The sequence below is a fragment of the Mustela nivalis genome (genome assembly GCF_964662115.1).
Source record: "Mustela nivalis genome assembly, chromosome: 12".
Classification (NCBI taxonomy): Eukaryota; Metazoa; Chordata; class Mammalia; order Carnivora; family Mustelidae; genus Mustela; species Mustela nivalis.
Genome location: NC_139031.1, coordinates 48,662,116 through 48,680,713, shown reverse-complemented (window position 1 = coordinate 48,680,713; position 18,598 = coordinate 48,662,116). Strand labels below are relative to the sequence as shown.

General features: G+C 39.3%; 1 protein-coding gene across 2 annotated transcripts in view; it reads right to left on the bottom strand.

Moving 5' to 3' along the window:
* GSDME (gasdermin E) overlaps positions 1-18,598 on the bottom strand; it is a 73,506-nt gene that overhangs the window by 45,287 nt on the left and 9,621 nt on the right. For both annotated transcript variants that reach the window (XM_082693732.1, XM_082693731.1), the window contains exons 2-3: positions 15,416-15,645; positions 12,262-12,454 (exon numbers count right to left, since the gene is read on the bottom strand). In XM_082693732.1, coding sequence (XP_082549858.1) covers positions 12,262-12,454; positions 15,416-15,626 — 404 coding nt within the window. In that variant the 5' untranslated portion in view covers positions 15,627-15,645. The remainder of the gene's footprint in view (positions 1-12,261; positions 12,455-15,415; positions 15,646-18,598) is intronic.

Genomic DNA, 18,598 nt, shown 5'->3' with positions numbered 1-18,598 from the left:
CCAGACTTTGGGGTACCCTCCCCTTGTTTGTTTTGACTACTTTAAGGCTGACCCTGAAGGAGAAACAAATTAAAAAGAGAAAAAAAATGAAAGGACCAAATTCAGGAGACTTTGGTCTTCAAGTACATGTGACCAGAAGTCTTTAAATTGTTAGGCACAAACTCCATTAAAAATAATAATGCCTGGGGCACCTGGGTGACTCAGTGGATTAAGCATCTGCCTTTGGCTTGGTTCATGGTCTCACAGTCCTGGGATCGGGTCCCGCATCAGGCTCTCTGCTCAGCGGGGAGCCTGCTTCCCTCCTCTCTCTGCCTGCCTCTCTGATTACTTATGATCTCTCTGTCAAATAAATAAATAAAATCTTTAAAAAAAAAAAAAAGAGTTGAAAAATAATAATGCCCATGCAGAGTTGAACACTAGCACAAAAGGATTTCCCAACTATCTGCTGGCCACAGGGAAATTTATCAGGTTGGAAGGAAAACAGTTCCAACCACAATGCATGGTTTCTTTAAGAAAGACATGGGCCTTCCAAAACCTGCCCTCAAATCACTGCTAAATCAGGGAAAAGCAGACAGCACATGGGGACGCGCTCACGAGAGCTATGGTAGGAACTTTAGAGAGGTCAGATGTGGGCGGCAAGAAAGAGCAGCTTTTATAAGTTCTTGTGTGTGGGATGCCTGGGTGGCTCATTCAGTTAAGCATCTGTCTTTGGCTCAGGTCATGATCCCAGGGCCCTGGGATCAAGTCCTGCATTGGGCTCCCTGTTCAAGGACAGCTTGCCTCTCTCTCTGCTCATACTTGTTCATGCACACATGTGTGCTCTCTCTCTCTCTGAGAAATAAAATAAAATCTTTAAAAATAATTTTTTTACATAAAAGTTTGTGTGTGTAAACTTTTAGAATTCGGAAGTATTTAGATACACTAAGACTGAGTGTAATTTTGAAATATTTTAAATAATTATGGAAGCTTGTCGTTGCCAGACCACTGCTGGCATGATATATTAGTGGCACATCATTTAGAAGCTGGAATTCTTAATGAAAAGCCAAACTTCTAATTATCAGGTATTCATTCAGAAATTGAATCTGTTTTACTAGAATTTGCTTTAAAATACAACAGAGAATGAGAATGGTATCTGCCCTGGAAATCAGCTGAAACCAGGGCCCGAACTCAGGGAGAAGGGGCTGATGCATGTACTCTGGAGTCCACTCACTTCTCATATTTAGCCAGGAGAAAAACCTCAAAGGTCATCTAGTCCAGGTGCTTCAGCAACAGCTGAGAAAACAAACCAGAGGCAGAAGTGACATAGCAAGTTATAGAAGTTATTTACCAGAAATAAACCTCCCCAAGACCCTAGGAGATCAGAGGCAGAGATGGTGTGGGGTGCGGTGGTTATACCTGAGGCAGCAACAGACAGCTGCTGACAATGGGAGACAAGGCAGAAAAATGAGAGTTTATTACAAAATAGTGATGATCTTAAGAATAAAACATGGGGGCGCCTGGGTGGCTCAGTGGGTTAAAGCCTCTGCCTTCAGCTCAGGTCATGATCCCAGGGTCCTGGGATCGAGCCCCACGTTGGGCTCTCTGCTCCGCGGGGAGCTTGCTTCCTCCTCTCTCTCTGCCTGCCTCTCTGCCTGCTTGTGATCTCTGTCTGTCAAATAAAAAAATAAAATCTTTAAAAAAAAAAAAGAATAAAACATGAATCCAAATCATTATGAAAATGTCTCAATAAACATGGTATTCTCCATTTAAAAATTTTTTTAAAAAGAAGTCCCTGATCTATCGTAGTGTGGTTTTCCATCAAGAATATTTAAAGATAGGGGCGCTGGGGTGGCTCAGTGGGTTAAAGACTCTGCCTTCGGCTCAGGTCATGATCCCAGGGTCCTGGGATCGAGCCCCGCATCGGGCCCTCTGCTCAGAGGGGAGCCTGCTTCCCTTCCTCTCTTTCTGCCTGCCTCTCTGCCTGCTTGAGATCTCTGTCTGTCAAATAAATAAATAAATAATCTTAAAAAAAAAAAAAAGAATATTTAAAGATAAACAGAGCTCTCATTCAAAGAGGTCAGCTCCAGGTGTCTAGAAGGTTAATTCCAGTAGAATACCTTCACGCTCAACAAGGCTAGATAAATGTTGTATATGCAGGTGCCCGTTTTTTCAAGAATAGAGGAAGTTTTTGAGAGGTACACACATTTCATGGACAGTAAAGCTAATACTCTGAATTCTAAGCGTTAAAATATCTTTTACACAGATGACAAGTTATCTAAATTACCTGAAATAAAATGATTGACTGCAAATAAGTCCTCAAGAACGTACAGTACTTAAGCATTACTAATTACCTCTCCCAAGGCCACATATATGTCAGACAGCGCCTTATCAATCCAATGATGTTGTAGGAGTCCAAAGACAGGCAGATGATGTAGATAAGAATTTATGACTCCAGCATGAAGTAAGAACATTAGCTCTACATGATCTCTGTCCCATGACTGGGAGAGTCTTCCCTTGCCGTCCATCCCCTCCCTCTGTAACTCACCTTTACCTCTTAGCAACAGAACAAGGAGGAGTTGACTCTGTCAGAAGACTCATCTATTTCTCGATGTTAAATGTCTTCCTTCCCATTTTCCTAGTGCCACCTTCTTCCTCACCTCCACCTCACCACCTTCATCACATCTACAGTGAACAAGCTTCTACAGACCCTCCTAAGGTGATCTCATCCCTGTGTACAGCTCCTCCAGGTGGGTGGGCAGGCCTAGCCACGCGCTGGGCTTGCTCACACATGTCTAGTCCACTGTGCTGGGAACCTGGATTCATGCTTTACCTTTCCATTCTGTGCCAGAACATTAGCTACTTTTACCTCAGCCAGTTTCTTTGCCTCACAGTCACTTAGACACAATTTTGAAGAAAGAATGGGAAACTTAGAGCCAGGAAATCCTGGGTTGAATCCCAGCTCCAGCATGCAAATCGAGCTCAGGGACTGAAAACAAGTTACTTTTCCTTCTGAGCCTTAGATCCTAAGTGAAAAAGAAGAGAATTGTGCAGAGTAAATGCACACTTTGTGTCTGTGCCTTAAAGTGCCTAGCACACAGCAGGGGCTCAGTAGAGGCTTGTTTCCTTCCCTTCCTCTCTCCCTGGCTTCCCACTTATAACTTCTGGCAAGAACTTCTTTCCCTTCCGAACATTTTCTCCTATCTCTACTCACTGACCCCTTTCCATATGCTTCCTGTTGGCATCATTTTCTACACCTGAATCACAAAGAGGGTTTGGAAAACCTATACTGGGAAATACGATTATAAAGCCATTGCCAAACCTGGGTCACAAAACAGAAGTATTTTGTAGCAACACGGACGGGACTGGAAGAGATTATGCTGAGTGAAATAAGTCAGAGAGAGGCAATTATCATATGGTTTCACTTATTTGTGGAGCGTAACAAATAGCATGGAGGACATGGGGAGTTAGAGAGGAGAAAGGAGTTGGGGGAAATTGGAAGGGGAGGTGAACCATGAGAGACTGTGGACTCTGAAAAACAATCTGAGGGTTTTGAAGGGGTGGGGGGTGGGAGGTCAGGGTACCAGGTGGTGGGTATTACAGAGGGCACGGATTGCATGGAGCACTGGGTGTGGTGCAAAAATAATGAATACTGTTACGCTGAAAATAAAAAAATAAAAAATAAATAAAACAAAAGAAGTAACAAGGGACACCTGGGTGGCTCAGTGGGTTAAGTGTCTGCCTTCAGCTCAGGTCATGATCTCAGGGTCCTGGAATTGAACCCCACATCAGGCTCACTCCTTAGCAGGGATCCTGCTTTCCCCTCTCTCTGTCTGCTTTTCTGCCTACTTGTGAGCTCTCTATCAAACAAACAAATAAAATCTTAAAACAAACAAACAAACAAAAAAAAACCTTTAAAAAAAAAATAGAAGTAACAAAACTTCCCAAAAGGGCTCAACCAGAGAGATTTGATGACTGAGCATCAGAGGCCCCTGGACACTCCTAGCCCACCTGTACTCCTTCCTCCTTATTTGCCAAACTTAGCAAATAAAAATAGATGATGCCCAGATAAATTTTATTTTCAGATAAACAACAGATGTGTTTCCAGTGAATCCCAAAGTATTGTAGTAGAAAAGGAAAATGCCTCCCTAGCAAAGAAAAAAGCCACAGAGAAAGGAAAATAAAGACTATGACTGTCACAGAATGAGGTGGCTGTCCCTTCTACCCAGTATCATCAGAGAGAGCTTAAATTTTTCTGACCAAAGGGAGATTCCTGCCAGAGTCTTAGAGTCCTAGGAAGTACTAGGAGGAAGTGAATAATGGCCAAGGTCTTTCAAGTCCATTAAGCACCAGTGGTTAGTGAATAAGCTTTGAAGACTGCAGTTGCCTCAGTGTTCTCAAGGTCTATAGAAAATCCACCCACTAAATGCTTGATACTTGACTTTTATGGTAGTATTTACTCATTAATTTTTTTAAACATAATTTTGTTCAATGAGTGAATGTATTTTTTATTTCATATAATCCTAAAAATGTTGGAAAAGTGAAAATAAACCACCTATATACAAATGCAAGTGAGTTTTCTCTTCATTTGGAGTTGCATTTTCTGTTTTAAATGAACAAGAGTAAAAAGAAAAAGAATGAAAGATAGAAAAAGGGAGATAAAACTACACAGAAAAATACACATATGTTAACATACAAATGAAAACATCAGCTCTCGTGAAGATGATTGCAAAAACTTCTCAATTGGACTCCCTGCTTCCACTCATCCACTCTCTTCTCAAATCAACAGCCAGAAAGATCCCTCTAAAAAATGAGTCCCACCATGTCACTTCTTGCTCAAATTCTTCTGGTGGCTTCCCATCTCACTCTGAATAAAAGCTGAAGTCTTTCCAGCAGCCTGCAAGTCCCTGTAGAACTTGCCATCCACTCCTTTTACCCCCCCCCCCAGGCCTCCCTTTCTCCTGCCCAGCTTACTTACTCCAGCCACATTGGCCCTTGCCCACAACACTCTTGCCCAGGATACACCTGTACTTGAATCTGTCCTCCTTCAAATCTTTGCACTGATGCCAACTTCCCTGCAATGCCTTCTATGGCCACATTTTCAAATCATAAACACCATTCCTAGCACGCCCTTCTTGCTATATTCTTCTCCATAAAACCAATCCCCATCAACCTAGTATATACTGCACTGAGTTGTACATTTTGTGTCTCTCCCCACTAGATTAAACAGCAGAAATGTTGGCATTTTGGTCACTGCAGCATCCCAAACATGTAGAACAGTACATGGCACATAGTGGCACTCAACAAAATTCCTTATCAACTGTTCAATAGACATAAGTTAAAAAGAATGAGTTATATGGAGTAAAAAGTATTTACTACAAGCTAAGCAAGGAATAACTGTGGGGTTTTCTTCAAGATCTCCTAGTTGAAAACCAGCTCTTCTGCTAAAGCCCCTAATTTGCTTTCTTCTTTTCCTAATCAGAAAGCTAGCAGGAACCAGACGGGACTGTCATTTTCTTGCTTCTGATATCAATATTTAAAAATGTAGGTCATAGCATTCTCCTCATTGGCATTCTCATCATTGGCATTTAATAAATAGCATAACTTTTTTTAAAAAGTAGATATTTGCCTGAAGTAACATTCTTTTAGAGTGCTTCCCTTAAGCTTTGCATAGTGGCAGTATCATATGAGGCATTATGAGGTTTATCTAAGGCACGATTATTGCTAATAGAGTGCTTCCTTTAAATGTAAATGGACTAAATTCTCCAATAAAAATGCAGAGTAGCTGAATGGATAAAAAAAAACAAACACTCTAGACCCATCTATATACTGCCTACAAAAGATTCACTTAAGATATAAAGACACAAATAGAGAGAGTGAAGTTCTGGAAAAAGATATTACATATAAATGGAAACCAAAAGAAAGCTAAGCTAGCTAGAGCAGACAAAAAAGACTTTAAAACAAGGACTGTGATAAAAAACAAAGAGCATTATTTGATGTTAAAGGAGTCAACCCAACAAGAGAATATAACATTTGTAAATGTTTATGTACCTAACATAGGAGTACCTAAATACATAAAGCAAATATTAACAGACCTAAAGAAAAAAATTGACAGCAATACAATAATAGTATGGGGCTTTAATATCTCACTTTCATCAATGGATAGATCATCTCAGACAGATTATCAGGAAGGAAGTATCAGCCTTAAATGACATGTTAGGCCTGGTGAACTTAAAAGATATATATAGAATATTCTATCCAAAAGCAGAATACACATTCCTTTCAAGTTCATATGGAACATTCTCTAGTATAGACCATTATGTTATGCCACAAGACAATTCTTAATAAATTTAAGATGACTGAAATCACATCAAGAATCTTTTTGGAGCACAACAGTATGAAACTAAATTCAATTACCAGAAGAAAACTGAAAAATTCACAGAGATGTGGAGATTAAAGAACATGCTATGGAACAACTAATGTGTGAAAGAATAAAAGATTAATTAAAAAAAAATCTTGAGACAAAAGAAAACAGAAATATAATACACCAAAACTAATGGGATGCAGCAAAAGTTCCAAGAAGGAAATACATAGCAATAAATGTCTACACCTCAAGAAACAAGAAAAATCTCAAATAAACAACCTAACATTACACCTCAAGGAATTAGAAAAAGAACAAAGCCCAAAATTCATAGAAGAAAGGAAATAACAAAGATGAGAGCAGAAATAAATGAAATAGAGACTAATAAGACAATAGAAAATATCAATGACACTAATGGCTGGTTCTTTAGAAAGACAGACAAAATTGACAAACTTTTAACTAGACTCACCGGGAAGAGAAGATTCAAATAAATAAAATCAGAAATGAAAGAGAAGACATACTCAAAATGATACCATAGAAATACAAAGGATTTTAAGACAGTACAATGAACAATTATACACCAACGAACTGAACAACCTGAAAGAAAAGAATAAACACCTAGAAACATACAACCTACTAAGACTAAATCAGGAAGAAATAAAAAATCTGTACAGTCCAGTTACTAATAAGGAGACTGAATTACTAATCAAAATCTCCCAACAAATAAAAGTCAACCAAAGAGCCTCAGTGGTGAAGTCTACCATGCATTTAAAGAATGGCAATCCTTTTCAAACTCATCCAACAAACAGAAAAGGAGAGAACACTTCCAAATTCATTTTAAAATGCAGCATTACCTTGGTACTGAAACTAGACAAGAATATCACAGAAAAGAAAATTATAGGTCAGTTGGGTAACACATGTTAACAAGACTTATTGTGGTGATCATTTCACAATATATACAAATATGGAATCATATTGTACACTCAAAACTAATACTATGTTGCATGTCAATTACACCTCAATTTAAAAAAGAACGAACATGGGAGAAGGTAGAGGGAGAGGGAGGAGCAGATTCCTTGCTGAGCTTGGAGTCCAGCATGGGACTTGATCCCAGGACCCTGGGATCATGACTTGAGCTGAAGGCAGATGCTTACCCAACTGAGCCACCTAGGAGCTCCAGTACATTCAAATTTTGATGGGAATTACATTCAATCTGTAGGTTGTTTTGGATAGTAGGGACATTCTAGTGATATTCTAAACCATGAGCATAGAATATCTTATTATTTATTTATTTTTCAATTTATTATTTATTTTAAAGATGTTATCTCTGTCAAATAAATAAATAAAAAGTAGGCAGAGAGGTAGGCAGAGAGAGATGGGGAAGCTGGTTCCCTGCTGAGCAGAGAGCCTGATGCGGGGCTCAAATGCAGGACAATATCCATGATAGACATAGATGCATAGATCCTCAACACAATATTAGCAAACTGAAGAAAACATCACATTAAAAGAATCATATATAATGATCAAGTCAGATTTACTCCAGCTATGCAAGGATGGTTCGAGATCCATGAATCAAGCAATGTGATACACTACCCTAACAAAATGAAATCATAGCAATCATACAATCAGTTCAATAGATGCAGAAAAAGCAGTGTTAATGAAATTCAATATTCCTATATGATAAAACCTCTCAACAAAGTAGATATGGAGGGAACACACCTCAATATAAGGCCATATATATATGATAAGCTCACAGTGAAAATCCACACTCAACAGTGAAAATCCAAAGCTTTATCTCTAAGATTAGGAACAAGGATGCTCACTCTCTCTACTTTATTCAACATAGTACTAGAAATCCTAGCCAGAGTGATTAGACAAGAAAAAGAAATAAAATGCCACCACACAGGAAAGGAAGAAATAAAACTACTACTATTTGCATATGACACGATATTACATACGGAAAATCCTAAAAACCCCACCAAAATACTGTTAGAACTAATAAAAAAATTCAGCCAAGTTCCAGGATACAAACTCAATACACAAAAGTCTGCTGCATTTCTATACACGGATATGAACATTCCAAAAGAGAAATTAAAATAATTCCATTTATAATTACATCAAAAAGAAGAAAATACCCAAGAATAAATTTAACCAAAGAAATGAATATTCTGTACACTGAAAACTGTAAGCCTCTGATAAAAATAAATTGAAAAAGGGGCACCTGGGTGTCTCAGTGGGTTAAAGCCTCTGCCTTCGGCCGAGGTCATGATCCCAAGGTCCTGCGTTTGAGCCCTGCATCAGGCTCTCTGCTCAGCAGGGAACCAGCTTCCCCATCTCTCTCTGCCTACCTCTCTGCCTACTTTTTATTTATTTATTTGACAGAGATAACATCTTTAAAATAAATAATAAATTGAAAAATAAATAAATAATAAGATATTCTATGCTCATGGTTTAGAATATCACTAGAATGTCCCTACTATCCAAAACAACCTACAGATTGAATGTAATTCCCATCAAAATTTGAATGTATTGGGGCTCCTAGGTGGCTCAGTTGGTTAAGCATCTGCCTTCAGCTCAAGTCATGATCCCAGGGTCCTGGGATCAAGTCCCATGCTAGACTCCTTGCTCAGCAAGGAATCTGCTTCTCCCTCTGCCTTCTCCCCACACTCCCCACTCATGCTCTGTCTCTCATTCTCTGTAAAATAAATAAATAAAATCTTTTTTTTTTCAAGATTTTATTTATTTGTCAGAGAGACAGAGAGAGCACAGGTAGGCAGAGTGGCAGGCAGAGGCAGAGAGAGAAGCAGGCTCCCTGCAGAGCAAGGAGCCCAAAGTGGGATTCAATCCCAGTTTGCTGGGATCATGACCTGAGCCAAAGGCAGCCATTTAATCAACTGAGCCACACAGGCATCCCATAAATAAAATCTTTTAACAAAATTCCAATGCAGTTTTCACAGGAAAGAAAAAAAAAAAAACTCTAAAAATTCTAAAATTTGAACAGAACCACAAAAACTCCTGAGTAGCAGGAAGAAGAACAAAGCTGGAGATATCACACTGTCTTATTTCAAACTCTATTACAAAACTACACCAATCAAAACATTAAGACTTGGACATAAAACAGACATACAGATCAAAGGAACAGAATATAGAGTCCAGAAATAAAACCGTGCACATACAGTCATTTCATTAATGACAAAGAAGCCAAGAATATAAAATGGGGAGAGGACAGTCTCTTCAATAAATAGTATTAGAAAAACTGGAGAGCCATATGCAAAAGAATGAAACTGGGCTACTATCTTACATCATCCACAAAGTTAACTCAAAGTAATTAAAGACTTTAATGTTACACCTGAAACCATAAAACTCCCAGAAGAAAGCATGGATGGTAAGTTCTTAGACATCAGCCTTGGCAATTAGTTTTTGAATCTGACACCAAAAGCAAAAGCAACAAAAGAAAAATAGCAAATGGGACTACATCAAACTAAAATACTTCTTTCTGCACAACAAAGGAAACCATCAACAAAATGAAAAGGCAACCTACTAAATGGAAAAAGTATTTGCAAATCATATACCCGATACAGAGTTAATATATCAAATATATAAAGAACTCCTACAGTTCAACAGAAAAAAGAAATCCTATTTTTAAAATGGGCAGATCTGACTAGACATTTTTCCAAAGAAGACATACAAATAGCCAATAGCCACATGAAAAGATGCCCAGTATCACTCATCAAGGAAATGCAAATCTGGGCACCTGGGTGGCTCAGTAAGCTAAGTGTCTGCCTTCAGCTCAGGTAGAAACAGGTGGGAGTCCCAGGATCGAATCCTACATCAGGCTCCCTGCTCAATGAGGAGTCTTCTTCTCCCTCTAGCCCTCCAACATCTCATATTCTCTCTCTCTAATAATAAAAATCTTAAAAAAAAAAAAAGGAAATATAAATCAAAGCCACAATGAGATATCACCTCCTACCTGTTAGAATAGCTCGTATCAAAAAGACAAGAAGTGGGCACCTGGGTGGCTCAGTTGGTTAAGCCACTGCCTTTGGCTCAGGTCATGATCCCAAGTTCCTGGAATCGAGTCCCAATTCAGGCTCTGCTCAGCAGGGAGCCTGCTTCCTCCTCTCTCTCTCTGCCTGCCTCTCTGCCTACTTGTGATCTGTCAAATAAATAAATAAAATCTTAAAAAGAAAATTTAAAATAGAACTACCATATGATCCAGAATTTTCACTTATGTGTACTTATGCCAAGTATTTAAACATTTTTGCAAAAAGATTTGTGCCCTGATGTTCACTGCAGTATTATTTAGAATAGCAAAAATATAGAAACAATCTAAGCATCCATGGATATATGAATGGATAAAGAATTATAGTATATATATATGTTATATTGTGGTTTATAGTAAGAAATATATATTTGGTCTTCAACCCAGTTCTTGGCACAGAGCTTCTAAAACCTGTGGAATTTCCTGTGATAAAAGCAATAAAGGTGTCTTTTGTTATCTTAATGTGGTGACTTTGGGAAAGCCTGAGGTAACCTAAAGATGGGGGCTGCTTAGGGAGTCAACCTGTAATTAGAAGGTTTTAACTTTCAGTACCCCCACTCCAATCTCTAGGGAGGGGAGAGGGGCTGGAGGCTCAATCAATCACCAAATGGTCCATGAGGGTGTAATCAATTCTGACTGTGTAATAAAGCCTCCATAAAACCCCAAAAAGATGGGGCTCAGAGAGCTTCCAGATTGGGGAACACATGAAGATTTGGAAAGAGTGGTGACCTGGAGAGAACAGGGAGGCTCCATGACTTTTCCCATACCATGCCCCATGCATCTCTTCCACCTGGCTGTTCCTGAGTTATTATCCTTTTGTAATAAAACAGTGATCTCCTATATAAAATGTTTCATATTTCAAATGAACTGAACTCAAGGAGTGGGTCACGGAATCTGATTTTTAGCCAGTTGGTCAGAAGTATAGCTGACAACCTGGACTTGTGAAGGACATCTGAAGTCCAAGGATGGGAGCATGGGAATCTCCAACCTGCATGCCTCATCGTCAGAAGCACAAGGAACAGCCTGGGCTTGCTGCTGGCATCCAACACAGACTGAGGGTGGAGGACAGTCTTTTTAGGACTGAACCCTTACCCTATGAAGCTGATACTATCTGTAGGCAGAAAGTACCAGCACTGAGTTGAGTTCTCGGACACTCCTGGAATAGAGTCAGGTAGCTAACTTAACACATACACAATGGAGTAGTATTCAGCCACATAAAAGAAGGAAATCTTGCCATTTGGAACAGCATGGATGGAGCTGGGGATTATGCCAAGTGAAATAAGCCACACGGAAAGACAAGAAGAACCCAATCTCACTTATATATGGAATCAAAACAAACAAGCTCATGGATACGGAGGCCAGATTAGTGGTTGCCAGAGGTAGAGGGTAGAGGTACATAAAATGGGTAATGATGGAAAAGTACAAACATTCAGCTGTGAAAGATGTAAGATACAACACACTGACTATAGTCAGTCATACTGCATGTTTGAAAGTTGCCGAGAGAATACATTTTAAAAGCTCTCATCGCAAGAAAAAATGTATTTACAACTACATATGGTAGTAGATAGATGTGGTGTTCATCTTGCAATAGGGACAAATAACAAATCATTATGTAGTGCACCTGAAACTAATACAACATTATATGTCAATTACACTTCAATCAAAAAAATAAAATAATAATATTTTCCACTTCTCCCCACTCCAGCTAAGAACAATGAAGAAATTCCAGGCTAAAAGGATCAGCTCTCAGAAAGTTGCAACCCAACACTCAATCAAAGCAACTTTGCTTTGGGGCAAAGTTCCCCTCTGTCACCCTTTTTACAAAGGTCCCACTGAATGAGATACGTGTCAAATCCAAAATGCCAAACAGAATTGTCATTACCTCTCAGTGGAATCTCTGATGAGCTGCTGCAGGTCCACCTCCTGCTTCCTCAGGCTTCCAAAAGAAGACTGACTTTCCACAAGTCCTTTGCCTCCAACATTCAGCTTGACCTTCCCTAGTGCCGTCTCAATGGTCCCGCTCACGTGGTTTTGAAACTTGCCCTCATATTTCACAAAGTCCGACTCCACGACCACTGGAGTGAATGACACAGGCAAAGGAGTCTGAGGATAATTTGGCCACCTAGCTGCCTTAGGTTACCTACCTTCCCAATCCTATGGAAAACCACAGGAAAAAAATTTTGAATTTCCATTCAAAATGGAAAGTTGGCAGCCATGCTCGGTGTATGTTCAAACCAAAATGGAGCTAGCACCCCGAGGTACTGACTGAGAGAGGGATGGGGCTGGTGGCCAGGGGGCTCTATTGGGTGCTGTTTTTGTTTATTTCGTCTTTTATTTCCAATATATACATATGTAGACGGGTACCACAAGTATCTGAAGAGTTTAACAAGTTTAAAGCCAGCATCCTGGGGCCCCTGGCTGGCTCAGTCGGCAGAACACTCAACCCTTGATCTCAGGGTTGTGAGGTTTAACCCCACAATGGCTATAGAGATTACTTAAAAATAAATAAGTAAAAAAACTTTAAAGCAAGCATTCATTTAACCACTATTCAGATAGAATTTTTTAAAATAGAATATTTTATATATTTTTTTAAAGATTTTATGCATTTATTTGACAGAGATCACAAGTAGGCAGAGAGGCAGGCAGAGAGAGAGAAGAAGGGAAGAAGGCTCCCCGCTGAGCAGAGAGCCAGATACGGGGCTGATCGCAGGACCCTGGGATCAGGACGTGAGCCTAAGGCATAGGCTTAACCCACTGAACCACCCAGGTGCTCCTAAATAGAATATTTTAAATGTGTGAAGACTGTAAAGGAACTGCATGCGGAGGACACCGAAGCAGAGTGAAAACAGCAGTTCTGCTCCTGACCCATGTTCGAGTGGTCTGCCTTACTCAGCCCTGTGGAGTGCGGGCATCTCCCCTTCCCACCCACCAGTCTGGGAGGACATTCCCCTGGCCTTCACTACCATCTCTATGAAAAAATTTCCTTTCCCGTACTTACTTGTTTATTTTTTATTTTTATTTATTTATTTTTTAGAGCAATACATGGGCAGAGGGAAAGAATCTTAAACAGGCTCCACCCCCAGCAGGGATGCAGGATTGACTGGGGGCTGGATCTCACCACCCTGAGCTCCGGACCCAAGCTGAAATCTGCGAGTCTGAGGCTTGACTGAGCCACCCAGGCATCCAGGCTCACCTGTTTACATTGACCTCTACCCAGCCATTTCATTCCTTATCATACAATACCTTATCTCTCCTCAGATAGTCAGTCCCTCCCTGCCTCCCTCTCACTCAAACACTGTCCTCGGACAGACAAGCTCCAGGCTCTCTGCCCGCCCTTTCTGGCTTCTCAGACTTGGGAAGATGCCACCTTCCCGCCATCCAGGTGTCCCAGCTTCAGTCAAGTCCTCTGGGAATTACTGTGTTCCTCACCTGGTCACACCCAGGGGACCCACACATTGCCTTCAAGACCTGCCATTCTTATATGGACACCAAAGATAAATACGTGCTGATCTCACCTCAGAACTGCCCCCTGCTCTTATCTCCAGATTTCTACTGTTCTCAGTTTTAATCCAGCCAAATACCACCATAAAAATAGTGTCAGTCATTGTCATTTGATATAACTGTATTTAGAGCCTCTTAGGAACTTTACACTTGGCTTTTTCCACTTCCCTGACCCAAGGCTCTCCTGGGCTCCTGGCTGTACTTCTAAGAGATTCAAGTCTGTCTGAAGTCTGTAAGACTTCTTTCCATCCACTCACTGCCACCTACACCTGTATTTCCTTCACTTCAGTCAAGGAAACCATTCCTCAGCAAGGGCTGAGAAGTTATCATCAATCACTATCTTCACAATTTACGAAATAGAGAATCATCTCTGTCACCACCACCACCAAAAATAAGACAACCATGAAAATGCCTTTAATCCCAAATCTTTTCCTATTTATATCTTATGGAATACAAACATTTTGGGAAATGTGTTGGGAAGTAGCACAGAACACTGGTTAAGAACTCCAGATTTTAATCACTATTCTACTATCCCTACCTAGAAGAACTGGCTACCACGCATTTCTCTGAACCACGCATTTCTCTGAACCTCCGTCTTCTCAGTTGTGATCTGGAGATACCACCTTCCTGATGGATTCTGTTACATGCTGATGTACGTAAATCACATAACACAGAGCCTGGCACAGAGCACGTGCTCAATATGTCCACTGGGTTTAGGCCAGAACAATGTCATTTTCTGAAAAAAGGAACAGTTCTAGATCATACAAAGTGCTACACAGAAATTTTATTTCTTTACCTTCCCTCTTCTCTAGCTATTTTTGGACTAGCTTGAGAGCCTGACTGCTCTGCTCTCACCAGAAAGCTCCCTTATGTGAATAACAAAACTTTCCACACCCTTCTAATGGATAGTGGCATCATCAACTTCAACACTAAATCAGATTTTGGGTGACAGATTCATCTTATCTATGCTGGGCGGCCACAACACTTACAATAGGCATGTATTATTTTAATACTCAAAACTGCAATTTTTTTTTTAAATTAAGCTATAACTTCTCTTGTCTGGCCTGTAGAATTTTGTTCATTTTAAAAAAGGGGTACCTTGAGGCACCTGGGTGGTTCAGTCGGTTAAGCGTCCAACTCTTGATTTCAGCTCAGGTCAGGATTTCAGGATTGTGGGTTCGAGCCTCACTCCAGCACTGTGCTCAGTGGGGAGTCTGTTTGAGATTCTCTCTTCCTCTCTTTGTCCCTTACCCTCCCTCCAAAAAAAATATATAAAATCTAAAAAAAAAAAAGAAAGTAAGAAAAAAAGGAAGAAAGGGAGGGAGGAAGGGAGGAAGGGAAGAAATGTCTTTAAGAGTGTATGCAAAGAAACCGAATTCATTGTAAGGTCTCACCTTATTCATGACACCATATATATATATATATATATATAATATATATATATATATATATATATATTCATGACACCATGTGCCTAGAAGATGAATCATCATCTTTTCAGGAACCAACTGTAGAATATACCCAAAGACACTTACCTGGACTCAGAAACTGGTCTTCTGTGAGTACATCTCCAAGGGTGACAGATAAAAACTGGTACTTGGGTCTCTGCCAGCACCAGAATCTCTTCTTTTTGGTCACCAGACTTAGAAGTTGTAACTTATCAGAGTCATTCAAGTTTGATACTGCAATCAGGTTACCTCCGGCATCAACTTCTTTAAGAAAATTCCTTGTTGCTTTGGCAAACATTATGAGAGCTCCAGATTACCTGGATAAAAAAATCAAAGTTACCCCACAAATTAAACAAGAAGTTATTATTTCATTTATTTTTTTCTAAAACCGCCTTATTTTTCCTTTGTGTCAATCACTATATATTAAAGAATACCTTCTCCTTAGAAAACTCTCTAGTGGGGGTTCAGCTGATGACAAAGAAATCAAACAGAAATACTGAAAGAGACTCCGTCGGTTTGGATAGGCCAAGTTACGCTTCTGACATAAAGAACCTCCAAATATTCGTGGCTTATACCAAGAAAGGTTTATTTACTGGTCACTATATCTGGTAGTGAGGACAGGAGAGCTTTTCTCATCGTAGTCATTCAGTGATCCAGACTGAAGGGGCAGCCACCATCCACACATGACGGGTTCTGGAAAGTCTCACACCAGCAATTAAATGCTCTGGCCCAAAACTAACACACGTCATGTCCACTCAAAATTTGCCAGACTGGTCATGCCTCAGCTAGCCAGAATGGTCAGGAAATACAATGGTACCATGTATCTAATAGGTAGAGATCTGAGGATATTTGTTGACCAACAGACCACCCTCATTTATAACATACAAAGATATGACCACTTTTTTTAAAGGGTCAACGTGCTTTTTCTCCACACTGTGTGATTTCCCCTATTCACAAAGGCCAAGGAACTATTACTTTTTAATCCAGAAATGAAGACCCAGTCACTCCTCAGCTGGAGGGAAAAAGAAGAAACACATTGGCAGATATAAAACCGTGCATTAGGTGGAAGAGGTATAGACTGTTTAATAAATGGTGTTAGAAGAATTGATTAGCCAATCAATTGGCTAATCATCTGGAAAAAATAAAGCCAGATTCCTATCTTATGCCATACACAAGACTGAATTCTTAATGGATTAGAAGGGTTTATTTGAGGAAAAAATGAAACCATAAAAGTACCAGAAAAAATGCAGACAAATATTTTTTTCAATTGTAGGATGAGAAAGGCCTTTAGAAAGACAAATGGCAAACTGAGAAAATACTTCTAATATTTATAATGAAGAACGAGAATACTTAATATATAAAAAAATCTTTTACAAGTTGTTTTTTTAAAATACTGTAGTAGAAACATGGGCAAAGGTTATAAACAATTCACAATATATAAACTGCCCCCAGCCTATACACATACAAATATATACATATGTGCAAACACACAAGTACACCCATATATAGTCATTACTCAAAAGCACAAGTGAAATAAGATTTTTAAAAAATTATCCACGGTCAAAGGTTAAAATATCTAATGGACAACAAATGTGTGTCATTTGTATTTCTATCCTGGTATCTGGCAGCCACATAGGTATAAAATCACACAGTTTGAGAGCTGGGAATAGTCTCAGACATAAACTAGTTCAACCCCTTTGCTTTATGTTTCTGTTTGTTTCTGTTTTTTAACTTATTTTTTATGCTTTTAAATTTTATTTATCTATTTAAATTCAATTAATTAACTTATAATGTACTATTGGTTTCAGAGGTAGAGGTCAGTGATTCATCAGTCTTATAAAACACCCAGGGCTCATGCTAGCATGTGCCCTCAATGCCCATCACCATTTACTCCATCCCTCCACCCACCTTCTGTCCAGCAACCCTCAGTTTGTTTCCTATAGCTAAGCATTTCTTATGGTTTGTCTCCCTCTCTAATTACATCTTATTTTATTTTGTGCTCCCTTTCGCTATGATCCTGTTTTGTTTCTTAAATTCCATGTATGAGTGAAATCATCATAACAGTCCTTCTTTGACCGACTTAGTTCACTTAGCCTAACACTCTCTAGTTCTATCCATGTCATTTTTGATGGCTGAATAATATTCCATTGTATGTATGTGTGTGTGTGTGTGTGTGTGTGTGTGTGTGTGTATATATATATATATATATATCACATCACATCTTCTTTACCCATTCATCTGTTGAAGGACATCTGGGCTCTTCCCATAGTTTGGCTATTGTGGACATTTCTGTTATAAACACTAGGGTGCACATGATCCTAAGGATCACTGCTTATATTTTTTGGGTAAATGCCTAGTAATGCAATTGCTGGGTCATAAGGTAGTCTATTTTTAACTCTTTGAGGAACCTCCATACTGTTTTCCAGAGCAGCTATACCAGTTTGCATTCCCAACAGTCTAAGAGGTTCCCTTTTCTGCACATCCTCACCAACATCTGCTGTTTCCTGACTTGCTAATTTTATCCATTCTGACTGGTGTGAGGTCCTATCTCATTGTGGTTTTAATTTGTCTCTGATGCTGGGTCATGTTAAGCATTTTAAGAACAAATATTGTTAAAATGTCTATGCTTCCCAGAGTAATCTACCCATTCAATGCAATCCCTAACAAAATAGTATCAACATTTTTCACAGAGCTGGAACAAATAATCTTAAAATTTGTATGGAATGACAAAAGACTCCAAATAGCCAAAGGAATGTTGAAAAAGAAAATCAAAGCTGATAATATCACAATGCCAGACTTTAAGCTCTATCAGAAAGCTGTAATCATCAAGACAGTAGGGTACTGGCAAAAAAACAGGCACACAGATCACTGGAACACAATAGAGAACCCAGAAATGGACCCTCACCTCTGTGGTCAACTAATCTTCAACAAAGCAGGAAACAATGTCCAATGGAAAAAAAGATAGTCTCTCCAGCAAATGGTTTTGGGAAAATTGGACAGCCACATGCAGAAAAATGAATATGAACCATTTTCTTACTCCATACACAAAAATAAATTCAAAATGGATAGAAGACCTAAGTGTAATACAGAATTTCATCAGAATCCTAGAGGAGCACATTGGCAGCAACCTCTTTGACCTTTGCCATAGCAACTTCTTGCTAGACACGTCTTCAAAGGCAAGTAAAAAAAAAAAGCAAAAATGAACTACTGGGTCTTCATCAAGATAAAAAGCTTTTGCACAGCAAAAGAAACAGTCAACAAAATCAAAAG